At 42.2% G+C, this 21,665-nt stretch overlaps 1 protein-coding gene across 3 annotated transcripts in view; it reads right to left on the bottom strand.

Annotated features, from left to right (window-relative positions):
• Nucleotides 1-21,665, bottom strand: part of CEP162 (centrosomal protein 162) — a 79,261-nt gene that overhangs the window by 24,296 nt on the left and 33,300 nt on the right. For 2 of the 3 annotated variants that reach the window (XM_019520396.1, XM_019520398.1), the window contains 8 exons: nucleotides 19,029-19,151; nucleotides 17,082-17,273; nucleotides 15,707-15,788; nucleotides 15,032-15,320; nucleotides 14,290-14,548; nucleotides 8,500-8,648; nucleotides 2,986-3,213; nucleotides 1,315-1,452 (listed from right to left, as the gene is read on the bottom strand). In XM_019520396.1, the coding sequence (XP_019375941.1) occupies nucleotides 1,315-1,452; nucleotides 2,986-3,213; nucleotides 8,500-8,648; nucleotides 14,290-14,548; nucleotides 15,032-15,320; nucleotides 15,707-15,788; nucleotides 17,082-17,273; nucleotides 19,029-19,151 (1,460 nt within the window). The remainder of the gene's footprint in view (nucleotides 1-1,314; nucleotides 1,453-2,985; nucleotides 3,214-8,499; nucleotides 8,649-14,289; nucleotides 14,549-15,031; nucleotides 15,321-15,706; nucleotides 15,789-17,081; nucleotides 17,274-19,028; nucleotides 19,152-21,665) is intronic. The other variant, XM_019520397.1, reaches the window with a different exon arrangement.

Raw genomic sequence — 21,665 nt, 5'->3', positions numbered from 1 at the left:
GGGGGGGGGGGGGGGGGGGGGCGGCAATAGGGTATCCGTGCCAGGCACGAGTGGCCCTGCCTGCTGCTGCTGCCGCCACCTGCAGGGGTTGGTAACCTGAGCTCCACACTGCCACCACCCCCCTGGATGCAGGCTCCACGCTACTGCCAGCCCCACGCTCCGTGCTCCTACCCAGCTGCTGCTCCCTCACTACTCCCTCCCCCACTGCTTCCTTACTTGCTGCCCAGAGTGAGCGGGATGCCAGGGAAGGCAAACAGGTCTCCTGGTGGCTGCAGCAGTGGCAGCAGCAACTCCGCCCAGAAGCTGCATGCTGGCCTGGCCGGGCTCTTCCACCCGGAAGCGAGAGAGTTGGAATAGGGTAGGGTATGTAAGCAGGGGGTGGGTATATGTGGGCACCTTGCTCTCACCCTCATGGGCGGAAGGGCTGGGTGGGGTACAATTAGCTGGTGGGTGCCATGGGTGGGCAAGATCCAGCCCACGGGCTGTATTGTGCCTGCTCCTGTTCTATGAGCTGCAGAGATGTGACAACATTGTAACTGTACACACACTCTGAAACTGACAGAGCTGGGTGTTGGGTTGCTGTTTTTCCCACACAATCTTTATATGTTTGTAAAAACAGATAAGATGATGTTTCAAAACAAGTTAACATGCAGGACTGCGTTAAACGTCATTACTTCTGAAAATACAAATTACTTATTTCATTTCTAGAATGCAGTTAGGCCTTTTAACATCACATCCCAGGGCTGATGGGGCACAATTAGTTTAGTTTTCCCCCAGCAGGTGGAGGTATTAGCTTTCAAAAGTTAAAAGAAAGGATTTTCCTGAAGGATTTTCCATTATGGAATCATAGAAAATTAGGGTGGGATGGGACCTCAAGAGCGGACCTAAATTGCACAGCTACAAGTTTGGATTCTCTTATCCCAAGCAGGACACAGATCACTGAAACTTTATCAGGGGTGTCATACATATAGCCTGCAGGCTAGATCCAGCCTGTAGAGCCCCATAATCTGACCCCCTGTGCTGCTTTATTGACCCACATGCCATGTCAGACAGGGCCCAGGCAGATTTGAAATTTTAAAAGGGTAACAAGACTTTAGGGAATTTTACTTTGTTTGAAAGACTGCAGAAGAACTTAGCCTGACCTATGGATACAATGACCACAAGTACAGAGACACTTAATTCCCTTATGTGCCTTTGCACACACACACGTGCACACACTTACAAATAACAAAAGTTAACCTATTAGTAAGCACCCAGTATTTCTGTTTTTAAAGTGAACTACAGCATATATCATCATAGGAAAAATCAAACTACCTGTTGATAACCTTGAAGAAGGGTCTCTTGATCTTGAATTTCCTTCTGTATTTCCTTTAACTTTTCTTCAGTGATAGGATCTGTCATTTCCAACTGGAACCATTTCTTTCCTTTGTTCAGTTCCTCCACACTTTTTAACTTTTCAATTACACCAGACAAATAACATGGCAATAAATTGTTAAATGGGCAAAATTCTCAGAAAAAAATACAATTAAAATTAAATGGTATCTACTGTCTCCTTTATATTACAACACCTGAAAAAAGAAGTATGAGGCTATCAAACTAATGGTATCTTCCTTGAACCAATATCTGAACAAGTGAAGCAAACATACACTAGAGGCCCTGTGAAGTATATAGGTACGTCTATACAGAGAAATTCAAGAATAGATTTCTCTTGCTATAGTATTCACAATAAAAAAAAGTTGATGGAGAGACATTAGTAAAATTTTAACAATATAATTATAACATGGTTCTGCTAAATGTTGCCATAAAACAGGACTGTATAAAGCTTTGGTAGCTGATTCGATTCGGAGGAGATTCGGCCTGATTTGGGGGCTGAATCTCTGAATCCAAATTGAATCGGGAGACCCATTAAAAGGTCTGAACCAAATTGGAAGTCTCTGAATTGATTCGGAAGTCTCCATCCCGGTGGTCCCCACTCGCTGTGGCAGGGACCTGGACCTGGGCTCCATGCTGGTAAGTAGGGGGTGGGCATGCTGGAGGAGTGGGGTTGTCCCCTCCCCACTCTGGGTGACTACTGGAGTCACTGCAGCTCTGGGACAGTGCATGGCGCCCTGCCGAGCTGTATTGCACCCGAACAAGGTGACATCTGCCGCACACATGCTAGGTGGCGGAGGGCAATCCCCGCTGCCCCCTGCTGCGCAGCAGGCTCTGCCACAAGCCCCCAAAGGCCCTGATTGCCACTGCTGCAGCTGGTGAGTGCAGCACTTTTTTTTAAGTGCCAGGATGCTGGGGCTGGGTGGAGCAGCCATGGCGGGCGGGCTGGGGGAGCGGGCAGGGGATGGCCCCACTCGCCACAACCACTGACACTACTGCTGTTGCTGCTTGTTATCTCCTCATTCAGAGGAGATTCAGCCTAATTTAGCGGCTGAATTGAATTGGGACAGTGATTCAAATCACTGAATTAAACAACCATCCCTCCAAATCAGCTGAATCCGAAGCCGAATCGAATAATTGCTGCTTCACATAGGCCTACCAGAAAGACAAGGCATAAGGTAGTTTTATGGAAAACATACAAAAAAAATTATCCTAAATTCTTGCTTCTCCTTTACCATGCAGTACTACTTTATATCTGAGTAATCTGTAAAACTGACATTATCCCTATTATTTTTAGTTACAGTGTAAAGATTATTAACTAGAAGAGTCAATGGTGCTGCTGTTACTGGGGAAGTGAAGGTTTGGGAACAACATAAATTCAGTTTACCCTCCAGGGAAAGACAAAAACAAAACTTAAATGCACTTTTTATGTTTTATAGCAATCAGGGGGAATATAATATATATATATATATATATATATATATAAAAATATGAATATAATATGCTCCAGTTTAACCTTTTTTCAGAACATAACTGACTGAACTAATCAATCAAACTTATCAGTAATTACACATTTTTTCCTTTTCTTCAGTAGTAGAAGATAGTATATGATACCTTGGTCTGAAGAACATAATTTTCTTGACTCAGCTGGGAAAGCTCTTTATCAGACTGCATTTTCATTTCCACTACTTTATTCTCCATTTCTTTTTCTTTCTGAGAGACCACATCTTTTAAATGCTGAATTACATCATGTGCTGAATTCAACTCTTCCTCTGCTGCCTGTACTCTTCTTAACAAATAAAGCTCTCTTGTGTTATTGTTGACAGGTCCAAATGAGGAATCCTATTGAAGAAAAATTATTAGGGAAATAGTATATTGAGATTGTTGTTCATTCATTTTAAGATGACATTAAGATTAGCCAAAATGCATTATCTTTTCTGTGAACTGTTTCATTCAGCAATTTGAAGATACAAAAAATAAAGCATTAATACTGTTTAACAAGGTTGTGTGCCTCATGCCAGAGGATGGCAGATTAAAGAAGAAAATGCTGAAAAGGACCAAATGCAACCCCCAAAAACCGACAAAATGCATTAAAATAATTTTAAAAAGTCCAGTTCTATTTTAAAACAATACATTAAATAATAACATTAAATAAACATAATACACACTACATAATGCATTTTTAAATGTTTATAGTATGGTTCCAGTTAAAAAAGCCAAACCAACCTGGTTATTTTCTAATAGCAACTTCACAAAACTTGTCTTTGTACAGACTCAAAATCCTAAAATTTTATTGTGTTAACAGAAACACACTCTTTCACACTGCAGAGCTCACATAGCTAGAAGTCACCTGGATTCTATTAGACTCGCATAAAAGAATATGAGTCTAAAGTCCCAATGACAAAATAAATACCTCAAAGTGAACAAAAGCTGTTAAGATGCTTTTCAAGTGATTGCTCCGTCAGTATATGTACATGAATACAGCTCCCATCAACTTCAGTGGGAGATGAACATGTACAATGGATAGGATAATAAACACCCTATATTTCAAGTGGGCTTGAGCAGTCAACAATCAAAAGCTTGACAGAACACCCAGGCAAGACTGCAGCTTTGGAATTTATTAGTAAATCATCTTGGCAGCCTGCTGAAACCCAGTGTGCAGATCTGGGGGCCTGAACCCCCCGGGAAGAGCTGCGGGAAGCAATCAGAGAGCTGGGGGGAATATTCAGGTTCCTGAACATTTCCCCCAGTTCCCAGTTGGATTCCCCAGCTCCCTGATCATTCCCCCAGCTCTCTGATCGCTTCCCCCAGCTCTTCCCAGGGAGCCACTGGCGCCAACTGCAACAGGAGGGCTGTGGGCTGAAGGGCTGTGCCAGGGTCTTCCCTACAGAGCTCAGCCCGGCAGTGGGAGAGCCAGTGGTGGAACCGCTTGGAGCACAGCCCTGGCCAGCGGCTCTCCCCAACCTCCTGCCACCAGGCTCAGCTCCATGGGGCTGGCAGAGCTGCTCAGAGTGCAGCCCAGTGGCGGGAAGCAGGGGAGAGCCAAGGCTGCTGCCCCTGCTGCAGCCCTGGAAGTGGCAAACACTGCCTGCCTGCAGCCACTGGGCTGCATCATACCCCGAAACCCCTGGTGCAGCGCAGCTCAGTGGCTGCAGGCAGGTGGCATCCACCGCTCCCAGGACTGCAGCAGGGGTGGCACTTGGGGCATTCCACAGAACTGGATGCGGGGCTGCTGCCACCCCAAAATTCACTGTAGGCCCCCCCACCTGCCTTCCCAGCACTGGCACTGAATGCGGGCCTCCCAGGGGAATGTGGGCCCCCAGATCTGCATGCTGGATGACAAGAGGTTGCTGCTGCTGCCTGGGGCCAGCAGTAGCAGCAGTCTTCCTGGCAGTGGGCACAGGCTGCGCCCAGTGCCGGTCCTAGGTGGCAGTGGCAGCCTCCCATCATCTCACGCGCAGATCCGGGGGCCTGCACCTCTGGGAAGTGCCTTGCATAGCCCCATAGCCCTTCCAGGGGTGCGCACGGCCCCCAGTTGTGCACTCGGGATGACAGCAGGCTTCCACTGCCAGCAAGTGATACAAGTTTTGCTTTCAACTGTTTGAGGCGCAATTTCACAGAAACCCCTGCACCTATGAAACTTGGCAGGCCTTGTGCCCTCAGAAGGAGCTACCATCCTTGCAATTTTAATCCAAATCAGGCATGAAATGACAAAGTTATAGGAATTTTCATGATTTCCCATTATAGCCTGTGGGCAAAACGTCGAAAAGCGCTGTTTGAGTGAAACCGTTTCTACGAAATGGAACGGTGCTTTGAAACGAAACAAAACACTGTCCCTTTGAAACAGCAAAACAGAAGTCAAAATGAAATGGTGCTGTTTCATACAACCCGAGCAAACATAAGAAATCAATAAACACCTGCCTGTACCAATGCAGATATAAGAATAAATAAATGAAGGAAAATATCAGAACAAGGATTTTACCGTATCCCTGCATTTAAGCCCTAAGCTCCAAAAATGCAGCTCCCGCTCAGTTCTACAGGTTGCAAAGCAGCTGCTGTCAGATCCCATCAGCCTATTTCACTCATCCCACTGAAGGCCCAGAGGCTGATATACCCAGGAAATTTTAGACTCAAGGAACCCCTCAGAAAATGTCAACTCTTCCTTTTTGACTACAGAAAAATAACAGAGACATTCTTCTGTTGCAAAGAACCAGAAAGACCATAACAGGCCAGAATATTTTTTTAACACTATAGATTCCTGTTTGCAATCTCTGCTTTTACCTTGTGAATCATGTTTGCACACCTAACAGTTCTAACATTGTATTGCACCCTATGGCATCTCTGAAAGGCACCTCAGGGTGTACAGCACACTGGTTGAGAATCACTCCTATAGACAGACTTACTCTCATGGCAAGGCTTAAGTATTTGTCCTTATCTAGCCAATTCCATTCATCTATAAAATTCCTGGAGAACAGATATTATGTATATAACCTCCTGCCCCTCTCATGTACATTGTCTTGACCAGTCAGGCATCTTTACCGACCTATTTATAACCGAGAGTATACTGAGATCCTTAAAAGATAACTAGTCTAGTCTTCCAGTTCTAAACAACAAGCAGAAGACAATTTCCCTGCATGGGTCAGGCCTTGGTGCAAACACAAATTCTCAATGTTTACTTCTTCCAGCCATCTAGACTTTGATCCCTCTAGATGTGAAGAGAGCATTTTTTCTGAAGTCTCAATAGCCCTCTTTGACTGGCTATCATATAAGAGTACAGAAATACATTCATATTAAATGACATCACTCATGCAAACAAATAACTAATCTAAACACACTTTCTTTGGTTGTTGACAGACATCAAACATCTTAGCTTTACAATCTATTTCAGGAAAGCATTTGTGATATTCTACAAACTTCAAAATATTACGTGACTCATGACACACTTTAAAAGAACAAGACTCTAACAGATTTTTCTACAATTTTCTACACATTTTTTTCTTGGCTTTTAGCCTCTTTAGAGAGGGTTTTTAATCCTGGAAAAGTCTAAGGAAAAAACACCACAAAAATGCCAGCAACCACAGTTAATTGAGTATATTGGTTACTGAAAATTAGGGATAGTTTCATAGATTTCATAGACATTAGGGCTGGAAGGGACCTTGGAAGATCATTGAGTCCAGCTCCCTACCCCAGGGGCAGGAAGTCAGCAGGGGTCATAGGATCCCAGCAAGATAAACATCCAAATTTCTCTTGAAGTTGTTCAAAGTAGGTGCTTGAACCACCTTCGGTAGCAGCCTATTCCAGACCTTGGGGGCTCGGACTGTAAAGAAGTTCTTCCTTATGTCCAGCCTGAAATGGCCATGGAGGAGTTTGTGAGTGTTGGACCTTGTTATCCTTTGGAGTGCTCTGGTGAACAGGTGTTCCCCCAGATCCTGATGCACACCCTGGATGTACTTATAGTCTGCCATCAGGTCACCCCTGAGCCTGCACTTCTCCAGGCTGAAGAGTCCCATGGATCTCAGCCTTTCTTCACATGCGTGATCAGAGGACAAGCTATTCTCTTGTCCTCTGATCATGCATGTGGCTCTCCTCTGGACTCTCTCAAGCTTCTCAACATCTTTTTTGAATTGTGGAGCCCAGCACTCCAGCTGTGGCCTCACCAAGGCCGAGTACAGCAAGAGGATGACATCCTGAGATTTACTTAAGCATCTATGGATGCAAGCCAGAGTTTGGTTTGCTTTACCAGGTGCAACATCACATTGGTGGCTCACGTTCATCTTGTGGTCAGTCATGACCCCCAAGTCTCTTTTGGCCATGGTGCTAGCGAGTGTAGCACTGCTGAGCCTATAAGTGTGCTGTGGGTTTTTTCCCCTAAAGTGGAGTACCTTGCATCTGTCGGTACTCAATGTCATTAGGTTTGTATCTGCCCACTTTTTAAGCCTATCCAAGTCAGCCTGGATCACGAGCCTATCCTTAGGTGTGGATGCACTACCCCAAAATTTAGTGTAATCGGTGAACTTGGCCAGTCCACTTCTGACACCAGTGTCCACATTGTTAAAGACATTAAAGAGAATGTGTCCAAGGACAGAGCCTTGCTGGACACCACTGGTCATGCAGCACCATGATGATTCACTTCCATTGATGACCACTCTCTGGGTCCAGCCTTGGAGCCAATTCCCCAGCCGTTGGACAGTGATGTAGCTGAGGCCACAGTTGGCCAATTTTTCCATGAGGAGACCATGGGACACCAGATCAAAGGCTTTTTTAAGGTCAAGATATATGATGTCAATCTTTTCTCCCTTGTCCAGGTGATACGTCACCTGGTCACAGAAGGAGATGAGATTGGTCAGGAAAGACATACCTGCAACAAACCCATGCTGGCTGTCTCTCAGGATGTTGCCATCAGCCAGCTTGTCAAGAATGGTCTCTTTGATAATTTTTTCCAGAATCTTTCTAGGGACTGAGGTCAAGCTGATTGGCCTGTAGTTCCCCAGATCTACTTTCCTCTCTTTCTTGAAGATGGGCACCACATTGGCTTTCCTCCAATCTTCAGGTACTTCACCCGAGTGCCAGGAATTTTTGAATATCTTTGCCAGTGGCTTGGCTATGACGGCTGCCAGCTCCTTAAGTACTCTGGGGTGCAATCTGTCAGGGCCAGCTGACTTGAAGGTGTCCAGCCCCTCAAGGTGTCTTCCTTTACAAGGTCTACACCGATGCTGGATATGTATTCACTTAATTAATTCAGTTAAAGAAGTAATATTAGTTAACTCTTGGCTGTCCACTCCCTGTCTGAATAAGGTGAAGGAAGGAGAAAAACTCTTCACTGTTTTGTTAATTAAATCATTTTTTCATTTGAAATCATAAGATACTGTTACATGCTCTCAAAACACAATAACAAAGTACTAAATGCAAAGAATAAAAATAAAGATACTGACTTACACAGAGAATTTATAGTTTTATTTAGAAATGTTATCCAAGTTAAACCTCTTTAGTATTGCAGTGCTATTTTTAATAATAGTCATACAAGGTAGCGCATTTTCAGTATAACAGATTTTTATTAAAAAAATCAAAATGTCTTACAAATTGTTAATTGTAGGTGCTAGAATCATAAGAAATAATTGCTACACTTACATGTTGAAACTGCACACAGGAATCCATGTCCTTCACCTCCTGCCCAAGGTCTTTTATAACTGAGTGGTCAGATGTAACCACATTATTGCCCTTTTTAGAAGCTGGTTCCTTTACTGCAGATCTTATTACCCTAGTAGTAAATAATGTTTCTTCATTTTGGAAGGAAAAGAGAACACAAAATTCATTCAGTGTTATATTGAAAAAAAAGACAGTATGGTTTCACGCTACAAAAGTAATGCAAATAGTAGCTTTATACGTACTTGCAAATTGTATGTAAAACGTGGTATTTTCGTTCTCTTGAAAAGTCAAGGTGTGTTCATGTGGCAAGGGTTTTTTTTGTGTTATCTTTTATTGGACCAACTGTAATTCTCATCTCTGTTGTATATTTCCTGGACTATGATGGTATACCACCACTCTAACCCCACTATGAAATATATTCATGTAATCCATCAATAGTTTTGGCTCATGCTTTACATGCTCTACATTTAAGCATTTAAAATAATTATTTAACATTTTAATATTTTAATTTAAACCTTATATCAAATATGGGGATGACTGGAGATGAAATGGAACCCTTTATGTATCGCTTTTTTATATTTAGAGAACACCCACAAAAAACTATCTAAAATAACAGTAATAACTAGAAGTAGTACAGGTTTCCCTCGCTTTGTGCGGGTTCTGTATGTGTGAATTCTCTCTCATGCAATGACCCTTTTTATACAAAACTGTGTTATAAATTCACTCCTATGCGATTTGGGTGGTGGAAACCTGCGATCAGCTGCCTTGCATGGTGCACTGAGGGAGTGACGAGCACCAAAACAGTTTCCTGTGTGTGGATCTGTGCTCCTTGCTCGTTGTCTGCAACAAGTGCTTCTGCAGTTGCCATCCCCATTATGACAGTGCCCTGTGCTTGTGTGTACTGTCTGCTGTTGGAATACCAAAATTGTCTTGTACAAGTGGTAGAAATGGGTCTGGGGGTCAGTACAGTTGAGGTCTTGGAACATATCCCTATTTGTTACATTGTAAAGTGGGTTTCCTTTATGTGAATTTGTGTTTTGCACCATTTTCCAGGAACGCATGTACCACATAAAGCGAGGGAAACCTGTATTTATATACAAAAAAGTTGCCTACAATATGCATGCATTTACATCCTAAAATGGCGAAACATGCACTTTAAATTTCACTGTATTAAAAAATTCATAATATTTAAAAGTTTTCACTTTGGTAATAATGTGTTATGTTCCCAATATGCAACTAGAAATTTTTCCAAGTTTTTCAGTGGTCATTGGTGGAGCTTACACAATTTTTTAGAGCTTTAAAATGTGGAGAAAAAAATAATGCTGCACTTAGCCAAGATCGCCAACAGATAAGAATGGACTAGTGCCAAGGGCCTATCAGGCAGAACTTCTTTGTAGTGCTGCATCCTCAGTGGTGCCTTGACAAATACTTTTTTTTCCCCCCACACTGACAGCTGAAAACTCAATATGGACATTCACATAAGCATAGTGGTCTAACAGGCCCCAAGGGAGAACAGCAGCTCTCTCCTGAGAGCTCCAAAGGGATGGAACCCAGAAGGCTTAAGGGACTCTGTCAGTATCTACTAGGAAGCAAGGGTATCCAAGTGGAACGAACCAAAACTAAAACAGGCTTAATCTGCATTACATGTTGCACAATATTTTGAGGCCTTTCAGCTAAAAATGCCCATGTTGTAAAATTGGGGGAAATATAAAATTATGTAGACAGTGGGGACAACGTACACAACAGGCGAGCATAATGAAGTGTAAAGCTGCTTTTTTTTTCTTTTGAAAACTCTTGAAAATAGGATTTTTTCCTTCAAAATGGAAACATGCTTTTATGCATTAACATCATGCATAAACTCTTCAAATATGCCTCAACGTACACTATAAAACATATATATTTGAAGCTTTTTTTAAGAACAGCATTTCAATTAAAGTGTTGATAGCCTGCACAGCCAGAAAAAAAACACATATTTGCATATAAATCCTCTATCTAGTAGACCAGACAGCAAAATAATGAAACATCCTTTGAAGAGTGAACCACCTAACTCAATTCATTACTGTCACATTTTTTTTGGAAAAAGAACCAGCCATTCACTTTATGTTTGAGGATACAGCGGAAAAACAGCCTCACTACGGATTAAATCAATCCTAGAAATAGACCTTGTAGTGAAACACAGTATCTATTCATAACTAACAACTTGACAAGAGTGACAAGAAACATGCATTAAGCCAGGCTTGTCCAACATGTGGCCCATGGGCCGCCATGTGGCCCACCAAGCCATTTACTTTTGTTTCCCACCCCTTGTCCCTCCCCAGCTCCTCAGCAGCTTCCTAATGCCTGCTGAAGAGCTGGGGAAGGGACAAGGTTCCCTTCCCCAGCCCTGGGTCAACTTGATGTTGCTGACCCAGTATGTGTGGGAAGAGGAGTAGCTGGCAGCGAAAGCGCGGGTCATCCGTGGGGCGGTCCTGGGCAGGGCTTGCACCGCGGGCGGTGAGTAGAGCCTGGCTGGGCACATGCAGGGTGAGGGGAGCGGGGATGAAACCCCCCCAGACCCTCCCCCCGGTCAACTTCCCCCGCGCTAAATTGCTGCTTGCACCTGGTTCTGCCCCTTGGGGCTGTGGTTGGGGAGAAGAAGGCATCATCCCCCCGCGCCTGCCCTGTTCCACACTCACCTGTGTGGTTCATCTGCCCAGTGGCGGGCAGAGAAGTTGCAGCCAGGGGCTGCCTGGGTGCTGCCCCGTGCCCGGCTTGCAGGTCCCCGTGTGAGCACACGGCACCAGCCTGGGGCTCGCTGTGCTGCCTCTACTTCCTCCTCTTCCCTCCCCAGCAGAGGAAGGCCCCCGCCACCTTTTTTTTGTAGTCTGAAAAGACTCCAGATAATTAAAATATTCTGATCACCTTCAGTAATCTGTTGCAGTGGTTAATTACCCTCACTGACAAAAGTGATTTTCTTGAAGAACAATAGCATTTTTAGTTTTTGGAAGTTTTGAAATGAGATGGCATGTCTCAGGGTATTATTATTCCCATAGATCAAAGTCCATTATGGAGTATCCACTGTCACTGTTAAGCATCAAAGCATAATTAATAATATACCAATTACATACAATTTGCTAGAGTAATTAAGAGTTAAAGCAAACTATCTCATTACTTACTAGGTCCTCTGGCAAAAGAAAAAAGGCTGTGTTTTACACAGTAAGTTAGAAACAAGACTGTAAACAGAGATTGTGCTGAATTGAATGTCACTATAGCTTTTGTTGTAGACTTCTTAAAACCTCATCCTCCAGGGAATTATTTACTTCTTTGATGCAGAATATTAGAGAAAGAAAAATACTCTGCCATCTCCTATAAGAATTTTAAGGAAGGGCTGATTATTTCAGTTGGTAACACATTTAACAATCAACCAGTATATGTATATTTGCAGGGGAAACTTTTTGTAGACTGAAAACCACCGTCATAAAGGAAAAAAAAAAGTCAAAGCTCAACAGAAGTATAGCATATTGCATATAACATATTGCATATAACTATAACATTGGCTTTTTGTTGCAAGTGGATCTATAGATATCATCTCCAGCTGAACATATTCAGTCAGTATATATAATTTTTCTCAGGGCAACTTTCTGTAGTATGAGCACTAAAGGCAACATATATTCAAACCATAACTGACTAATAAGATTTTAAGCACATTTCAATATATGACAAACAAATTCAATTCATGTATTCATTTCATTGTGTTTAGTAAGAAAAGAAGAATTATATTATTTAAAACAATATATATGCAAGAGCTTTATGAAAAGGTAATTACAGACCACTGAAGGGAGAAGGCAAGGAATGTATTTTGGATGACTTGTAATTCTTAGAACACTTTGGGAACATATCTTGGTAAAGAAAAAAATTGCTGAATTCATTTGAATTAACCTTTCCATTCATTACTGAGAGATCTGACATTTCCATGGTACTCAAAGTTAATAGGGACATAGAAATACCTCCTTTCTTCATCAAAAGCAAGGCATTTTCTTTTTTCAAACACTTTATATATTTTCCAGAAAATTTAAACTGTGAAAATAGTTCTGGAGAAAGGAGAAATTGTTTTACCAGTTTCACTAGTCTCAACTAGCAAGTTACACTCAGACATGCTGTATAATGCTTGCTTGGTATTTTTTAAAATTTCTGGACAGGGCCAACAATACATGAACTTTATGTTAAATAAAATGGTGTGTGAGACATATTTGTTATATTCTTCACACATAAATACAGACTGTCTCTAGAGTGGTCTTACTGGACTTCTGATAGAACAAGTCACAGATTGCGATTAACCGGCTTATCAACTAATTTTGTTCAGTTGATTTTAAAGTGCTATATGCTGTAGAGCAGGCTGTTTTCTGAGGCCCAAAGTGCTGCGATGGGAATCAAAAATAAACACTATATTTTCATTTTTTGGAGGGGCAGGGGGGATGTGATACTGCTTCCTGTGAGGTCTTTGAATATGGCTCGCCAGCCCACTGAGTGATAAAAAGTTCATGATCCAGCCCCACATTCAAAAAGGTTGGTCACCCCTGCATTAAGCTATTTATGTTTTAGCAGCCCATAATACAGGAGCTTCCTGTATCTACTGATATACACAATTGCCAAAAAAATCTCTGAATTGATGGCAGGTGTTTGTGCCTTCAGGGAAGAATCTTATATCACTTTATACACCTAACTGGCAGTTATCCAGTCACACAAGTATTATTTTTTTGCATTTAAGCACAATTGTAGATTTGATTTTACCCCCTGGAAAAATAGAATTGCTGGACATGCATACCTGCTCAGTGCCAAACTGGAGAAGTAGGAAGAGGAAAAATCAGTCCTCTAGTCCTCTTTTTAAAAGTCAGCTACTGTACCTTGCCTTTAATATTCACTGGATAAAAACGGATGGAGGAAAATTTCTGTCCCATGAGGGTCAAGGACCCAGGCTAATACTCAGGGTCATTTCCAATCCAGACCAGTATCCAGCTCACTGAACTATGTACCCTTCATATGCATATTTCTTCTATCTAGACCCATTTACTTCCCTTTTTTGGATGCCCAGGGATCCAGTTTCAAAAGTGAGGATTGCAGAGCAGTCTGGGTAATACCTAATATGTGGCCTGGTGATTAAAGCACAGTTCACAGAAGCAGGGGATGCAGATTCAAAACCCCTCTGGATAAGGTGAGCTTAGACTCTGGATCTCTCACTTCCGGGATGAGCGCCCTAATTCACTGAGAGAGCAAGCTAAAACAGGTAAGCCTCATGTCCTCCACTTCGATTTAGCACCTACTAGTCATGAGGTTTTGTGTAGTTAAACTTTCAGGGCTTCTCAGATCTTTAAAATGTATTTGGTAAACATACAGCACTACATATTCTGCCTGGCCAGAGTGCAGCTATACTGGGCATATAAGTACCCATGCAGGCACTGCTGCACTCAGAGCTGAATTGCAAACTAAGTGCTAAAAAAACAAAGAATTTACATGACTCAGCAACCGCCACTTAGGCGTGTTAACTGAAACAGCATTGTAACCATAGCATCTGGAGAATAGAAAGCAAACAACAAATGTCAGGACATTGCACTCTAATACCTTTTGCTTTCCTAAAGAGATTGCCTCTATTTTGCATATAAAACAAACAAACAAACAAACAAACAACAAAAGCAAACACACAAAAACCTCAAAGCTCTCTAGCTTCTAAAAGTGGCATCTCTGATATTTTAAATGAAGACAGAATTGTGTACAAAAACCTTCACTATGTATTACCTTTAGGCTTTGCTTTATCTGCAGGTGATTTAGCTTTTAAACTTGTCCTTCTGAAAGCATCTTTTGATGTTTTCTTTTCAGTAGTTGTGGAAAGTTGTTTTAAAGGTGAAATAGATTTACCATATCCAGAACTTCTAACTGCTCCATACACAGATTTCTTCTTATGTAAAGCAGCAGCATTTCTAGTGTTCTTGTATGTTGTTTGTTTATTGATCACTGATTGTAATCCATCATGCTTCCAAGAGCTGGACAGATGCTCCTGTGTAGAAGAGAATTTTTGCAAAAACCACATTAATCTTTAAGTATAACTTGCAGGCCACTTTTACTACATTAACAGGATATTGGATGAGTTACCAGAGTTGTCTTTAAAAAAAAGAGAAATAAGACTCCTGATGAGCAGAAAATGATAATCTTCATCAAACCATATAAGCAACATGTATTTCTAAAAAAATCCTACTATTTTAAAGATAGTGAGCCGAAGAAGTCCCACACGCAGATTAGAAAAGATCTATATGTTCATCTTGGAAAGTGGCATTAAATCCTGAAGTCATGATCTCAAGTGAGTAGGTAGTAAAGATATTTGGGGGAAGTCAAATTAAAGCTAGACTCTAAACTTGGGGATGGGGGAAAACTTTTCTAGGCAATTATTTTTGTGAAAACAACCTTCAAAACTATCATTCAAGATGTACAGGAATTAAAACAAGTTTTTTTATAAAAAAAAAGATAACTAAATATTACTTACTTGATTAATTTTTTCATTTTGATGCAACAGGATAGAATTTTGTGCTAACTTTTGTCTCAGTATGTTGAGCCGCATTCTCTCTGTCTGGACTTCTCTCTCAGTCCCTTTTTGATTGCTACTTTCACTACCCTCATTTACAGCTGCCCACAGAAAATTGTTTTCTTCTTTATTATGTTCTTTAAACAAAACATCTAAATTTTGTTTTTCTACACCTGTATCACTTTGGTTCTCTTTAAATGGCAAACGGCTGACAAATTCATCTGCTTTGCTGTCTGCTGGTTTCATTCTGCTACATGGGAAGAGAAACAAAAATGTATATAAGCAACAAGACTTTTGCTCTTTGCCAATATATTTTTTTAAGAGCAACACAAATGCAATGCTATTTTAGATACCACATGAAGACTGCATGCGTCTGCAAAGGTCACTTTCAATACACCAAAACAATATTAACTAATAGAAAGTCTACTTCAAATGCATCTCATTTTCAAAAATGGTCAGGTCAACTAAAAATAGATATTTGTACAGATCAGTACAAATAGCACAGTACCAAGACATTTAGTACAATAGGACCTAGACTCTTGACTGGAAAACAAGCTGAGCTGTTTTGAAAGGAAATGTTCACAAATAATTCACAGATATTAAGACATTTAAATATGTATTTCCTGAAATAAATACCTTACAGACTCCAGGTCAAAGCCTCTGGCATATGATGAATCTGCTTTAATAGGTTTCATTAACTCTTCTATAGTAGGTAAATCTAAAAAAGTAGATATCAAATGATAAAAGACACTATTTTAAAAAGTTCAGTTCTCATTGAGAGAGAAATAACTCACAATACATTGAAACAAGTGCATTAAATTAGCATGTGTCAAAAATTTCACATGATCTGTCAAAATATTTGTACAGATAGATCATGTGTAAGCAATTTTTTTACATTTAACCTGGCAACAGACAGATTCCAAGATATCCACTAGTGTTTATTTGAGTGATGGTAAAAAAGAAACATTTGTCAAAAGAAATGAATCTTCAGACCCGGAAGTATGAGAACAATTAATTTTTTAACCGTGCTTTCCAAAAACTACACGCAACCCTTCAGAAGTTATAATGATAATCTATGTAAGCCTCAAATAAACCAAAGAGGTATCATTTTGATTAATGGCTATATAAAATATTGAACAGTCAATGTTACAAACTGCATTTTAAGTCGAAGGCAGGGCACAGTTAAACCTTAATTTTTATAAGCAACAGTTTACTTCAATAAATGTTGAGTAAACACACTGATCACTGTAGAGGGGAAAAAAAGGAAAGAGTAATAAACACATTAGACTGAACTGCCTTAAAAGCCAATGAAAGCAATGCTGAGTCAAATTCTGCTTTTGGCTATAATGGTATAAATATGGAATAACTTAATTCACTCATTTACAAGTAGAACTTAGCCTGTTAACGTTTGCCTCATTAAAACTACGTTTGGAAGGGTTTTTTCATTAACCTGGATGTCTTTAGGTGCCAAAAAGGTAGTTAGCTAAAAGGCAGAAGCACCAGATTTCCTGCCCTTTGGGCAGGAGGCTGGACTTGATGATCTTCCGAGGTCCCCTCCAGCCCTAAGGTCTAAGAAATCTATGCAATCTTTGCTGGAAAAGTGCACCCTGGCTTTTCACCCTCTCAGTCTGTGTAGGTTTCACCCTCTTTGCTATTCTAGATCATGAATCTGCACAACACTTCCAAGCTGTAGTAGAGACATCACAGAACAATATGGAAAGGGTCATGAGAGGTCACGCCTAATATAACTCCTTTACTCAGAGGTTCATGCCTAAATCATCCAAAACAAACATGTTATAATATCACTAATATGGTTAATGTCTGTCTATCTCTATCTGGGACAAGTGGAGATTCGTGTGTTGAAGATTCATTCCACCTTTGGATTTCATGTGTAAAATAAAATAACGTTATATTTAGAATAAATGGCAAATTCCTACAATGGTTTTATCCACAGAATTTGAATACATCATTTTCATAACATAAAATGTGAAGTAACTTCCTTATGATTTACCTGATTCAGTAGTTGAAGCATTTTTTGCACCAGCTTCATTATTTTGTGAAGCATCCTGGACAAAGCCTTCTATATTTTCCATTACACCGATACAAATTCTTTGTTCATCTGTGTCTCCTAAAGACTGATCAATATGATAATATGCCTGATGTAGTGCTTCAATGTCACTGTTAGTTTGCACACAGGAAACACCTGCAGGAAATTAACATTACCACAAGATGTAGCCAACATGAAATCCATTAGAGAAACAATTAGTAAATTCAGCACACTGGAAACTTATGTTTTAGTTCTTAGCTTGGTCTGTTACCAGCTAGTAACAAAACACTGTCACAAAGTAATGAGAAAATGCAAGGAAATGTAATAATTTACATTTCCCAATATGACGTACAAACTAAAAGACTGCTTTGTTAGCAGACAGTATCAACATATGTGTAGTGTGGATTTAGGCATTATATATTTTACATAGGTCTTTGTAATGTAGCATTTTCTTGATCTATTTTGTCATTTACCACCCACAACACAGCCAAGCACAATTAAACTGCACTACAGTCTGATGGCTGGGAAACTGGCTCTGAGGTCGGACCGAGAGTGGTAGTTAATGGAACCAACTCAACATGGCACTCGGTGACCAGTAGTATCACCCAAGGCTCCATTCTTGGACCTGTACTCTTTAACACGTTTATAAACAATCTGGACTCTGGTGCCAGAAGCAGACTGGCTAAGTTCACTGATGACACCAAACTTTGGGGGAAGTGTGTCCAAACTGGAGGATAGGCAGGTGATCCAGGCCGAACTTGACAGGCTCGCAAGGTGGGTGGATAAAAACCTGATGGCATTCAATATGGAAAAATGCAAAGTGCTCTACCTTGTGGGGGAACCCCCACATCACACTTGTTGGCTCAGCAACGCTACACTCACTACCACCACAACTGAAAGAGACTTGGGGGTCATGACTGACCACAAGATGAACATGAGCCACCAGTGTGGTATCACAGCTGGCAAAGTGAACAAAACTGGTTTGCATCTATCAACGCATCTCAAGCGAGACCCAGGATGCCATCCTCCAGCTGTACTCGGCCTTGGTGAGGCCGCAGCTGGAGTATTCCATCTAATTCTGGGCTCTACAATTCAGAAAGGATGTGGAGAAGCTTGAAAGAGTCAAGAGGAGAGCCACGCACATGATCACAGGACAAGAGAATAGGCTTTATATTAAGAGAGCCTGCGAGCCATGGGACTCTTCAGCCTGAAGAAGCGCAGGCTCAGGGGTGACTTGGTGGCAGCCTGTAAGTACATAAGGGGTGTACATCAGAATCTGGAGGAATGCCTGTTGACCAGAGCACCCCAAGGGATGACAAGGTCCAATGGTCACAAACTCCTCCATGACCGTTTCAGGCTGGATGCAAGGAAAAACTTCTTTACTGTCCGGGCCCCCAAGGCCTGGAATAGACTCCCTCCAGAGATGGTGCAATCACCTACCCTGGACACTTTTAAGAAACATTTGGATGCTTATCATGCTGGGATCCTTTGACCCTAGCTGACTTCCTGCCCTTTGGGCAGGAGGCTGGACCCGATGATCTTACGAGGTCCCTTCCAGCCTTAATGTCTATATATCTATGAAATTTTAGCTGCTGTATCTGCCAGTAACTTCTACAGACAAGTTGTCTGACAGCATTTGAAGGCAAATGCAGTAAGCAGCCATTAAGAAAAGAAATAGGTTTAAAACTTAAACACCAGCTGTCAAACAAGTTGGCCTTTCTGAACAAAAGAATCAAATGAAAAAAGCCTAAAAAGAACTCTTTTGTCTTTCCTTTGTCCAAAATTTTGGTTACTATTAAGACTTGATTCACACAGGCACTTCAAAAGGAACAATTAATTTCCCTTTACCAATCCTCTAGACCCATTAGATTCCCTCCTGAAATGCATGATAAATTAAAAGAGCAGCCTCACCACTCCTGTTCATTTTATTCTCAGCAACTTCTTGAGATGTTCGATGTTCAGTCACAGCTACACCCTCTTGTTCAGAGACCTTCTGAACTTCCATAGTAGAGTCTTGTGAATCAAGCAATACAACTGAAAAGAAAACAGAAGCAAACTTTAGCCCTTAAGAACAGTGTCGCTAATATGATATTATATCTTGCCCATTCTGACTCAATGGTTGCAAAAGAATGCACTGTCATCAGGATGGCATCTAGCAAACTTCTGTAAGTAAATAGGCAAGGTGCCTACTTGTGCTTGCCTCAACAGCAGAGCAGAACTGAACTGTGCTTGAGTTACACTGCAAGAGGGAAGCAGAGACAGAACAGAAATTGATGAAAGCTGCCCAGCAATTTTCCTTGTGTGGCTTACCTTGGATTCTGCTCTACACCAGCTCAATTGGGCTGGCTGGCAAAATGGGGAAGCAAAGTCACACTGCATTCCTTCCTGCCTGCCTACACGGAGATGGAGTTGTGATCTGGCAACTGCTACTTTTCCATCATGTTGTAACACGTAATGCAAGTGTTAAAACAGAGATGTACACTCTCATACTTTACTGCATAAATCAGATTGTGAATGAGCCCCTTTAATGAGGCCTAATGAGAGGAGCTCTCAGTTGGTTACTACCAACAGACCTTTTTGCATTCAAATTTATCATTAGCATACTTGAACATAAGTTAGATGGCTAAGCATTTACCCTTTGTTTATCACATACATGCATTTTGTTGTTGGCTCAAACTTGTCACGATTCACATTTTAGTTGTTGACAGAGTGCCTTATCTCACATTAACGAATTGTGTCAGTTTTGTCCAACTGGCTGCATGTGGCCCCGAGGACTTAATGTGTGGCTCCCGGTCCAAGGCACCACTCCCCACTTGGCTCTACTGCCGGTGTCCCTAGACTCCCCCTCTCTCCTTAAGCTTCTGTTGCCTGCCTCTGCAACTGGGGGCTGGACAGAACAACCTGGCCTACAGGGCTGAGGAAGCACATGGCTGGAGACTTTCGTCTTGTATATTTCCTGTGTTCTTAATTTTGCTTTATTTTTTTATTTGTAACTGTTCCTAATGACCTTGTAGTTGTCATGGGTGATTTAAATTACCCGGACATCTGGTGGGAGGAACAGTCAGCCAGGTCGGACCGTTCCAGGAGGTTCCTGGCCAAGATACAGGACCTCCACTTAATTCAGGAGGTGCACAGTCCCACCTGTTGGACCTGGTCCTGGCCACAGGTGATGACCTGGTAAGGGGCCTCCAGGTTCTTGACCACCTGGGTGATAGCGATCATCATCCAGCGCAGGGTGTCAACGGCCTGCAGCAAGACAGTAGCCTTAGACTTCAAGAGGGCCAACTTCAATGAGTTGAGGAGATTAGTGGGAGAGGTGCTGGGGTTCTCGAGAGCAGGGGAACTCAGTCCCCAAGATGAGTGGTCGTTCCTTACGCGGACGATACTCAGGGCCCAAGGGGTGACCATCCCAACAAGAAGCAAGGGGGGCAGGAGTGCCCGAAAGCCCCCTTGGCTCACGAATGGTGTTTGGGAATGCCCGATTGCCAAAAAGGCGGCATACAACCGATGGAAGTGGGGTGCTACCTCCAAAGAGGAGTATACCCCTTCTGCTCGGGCCTGTAGGGGGGCTGTCAGGAAAGCTAAGGTGGAGATAGAGCTAGGGCTAGTGTCCAAGATCAAGGATAATAAAAAGTCCTGTTTCAAAGATATAGGGAAGATGAAGAAGGAAATGTGGGGCCCCTGCAAGATTCTCTGGGCAATCCTGTGGTTGCACCAGAGGAAAAAGCAGACCTCTTTAATCAATTCTTCACCTCTGTTTTCTTGTGCAGGGACTGGGACTTCCCCACCATAACGGACTCGAGGGGAACGCTCCCAGACCTCAGGTTGGGGAGGACCGGGTTAGAGAGCTTCTGGAGGGGCTGGATGTGTTCAAATCAGCAGGTCCAGATGCTCTCCACCCCAGGGTGTTGAGGGAGCTAGCAGGGGTTATTGCAGGGCCTTTGGCACAGCTTTACGAGCGCTCATGGTGCTTGGGCCAGGTGCCAGATGATTGGAAGACAGCCAATATGGTCCCCATCGTTAAAAAAAGGGAGGAGGGAGGACCCGGGCAACTATAGGCCCATCAGTCTTACCTCAATCCTAGGGAAACTCTTTGAGAAGATCATCAAGGAGCACGTCTGCGATGGGCCAGCCTCAGGGATGATGCTCAAGGGCAACAAGCAGTTTCATTAGGGGCAGGTCGTATCAGACCAACCTGATTGCCTTTTATGTTCAGGTCACAAAAGCATTGGATGCAGGTGTCGCTGTGGATGTAGTCTTTCTGGACTTCAGCAAGGCCTTTGACAACTTCTCCCACCCCATCCTCATTAAAAAACTGGGTGACTGTGAAATTGATGCCTATACCGTCCGATGGATTGCAGATTGGCTGAAGGGTCTTACTCAGAGGGTGGTGGTGGATGGGTCATATTCGACCTGGGGAGAAGTGAGCAGCGGAGTCCCCCAGGGCTTGGTCCTTGGGCCCGCACTGTTCAATTTCTTTATCAGCAATTTGGACGACAGGGTGAAATGCAACCCGTTTAAATTCGCTGATGATACCAAAATTTGGGG

This window comes from Gavialis gangeticus, unplaced genomic scaffold (genome assembly GCF_001723915.1).
Source record: "Gavialis gangeticus isolate Ggan-Ray unplaced genomic scaffold, GavGan_comp1, whole genome shotgun sequence".
Classification (NCBI taxonomy): domain Eukaryota; kingdom Metazoa; phylum Chordata; order Crocodylia; family Gavialidae; genus Gavialis; species Gavialis gangeticus.
Note: the sequence above shows the minus strand (reverse complement) of the source record. Positions and strands in the feature narration are given on the sequence as shown.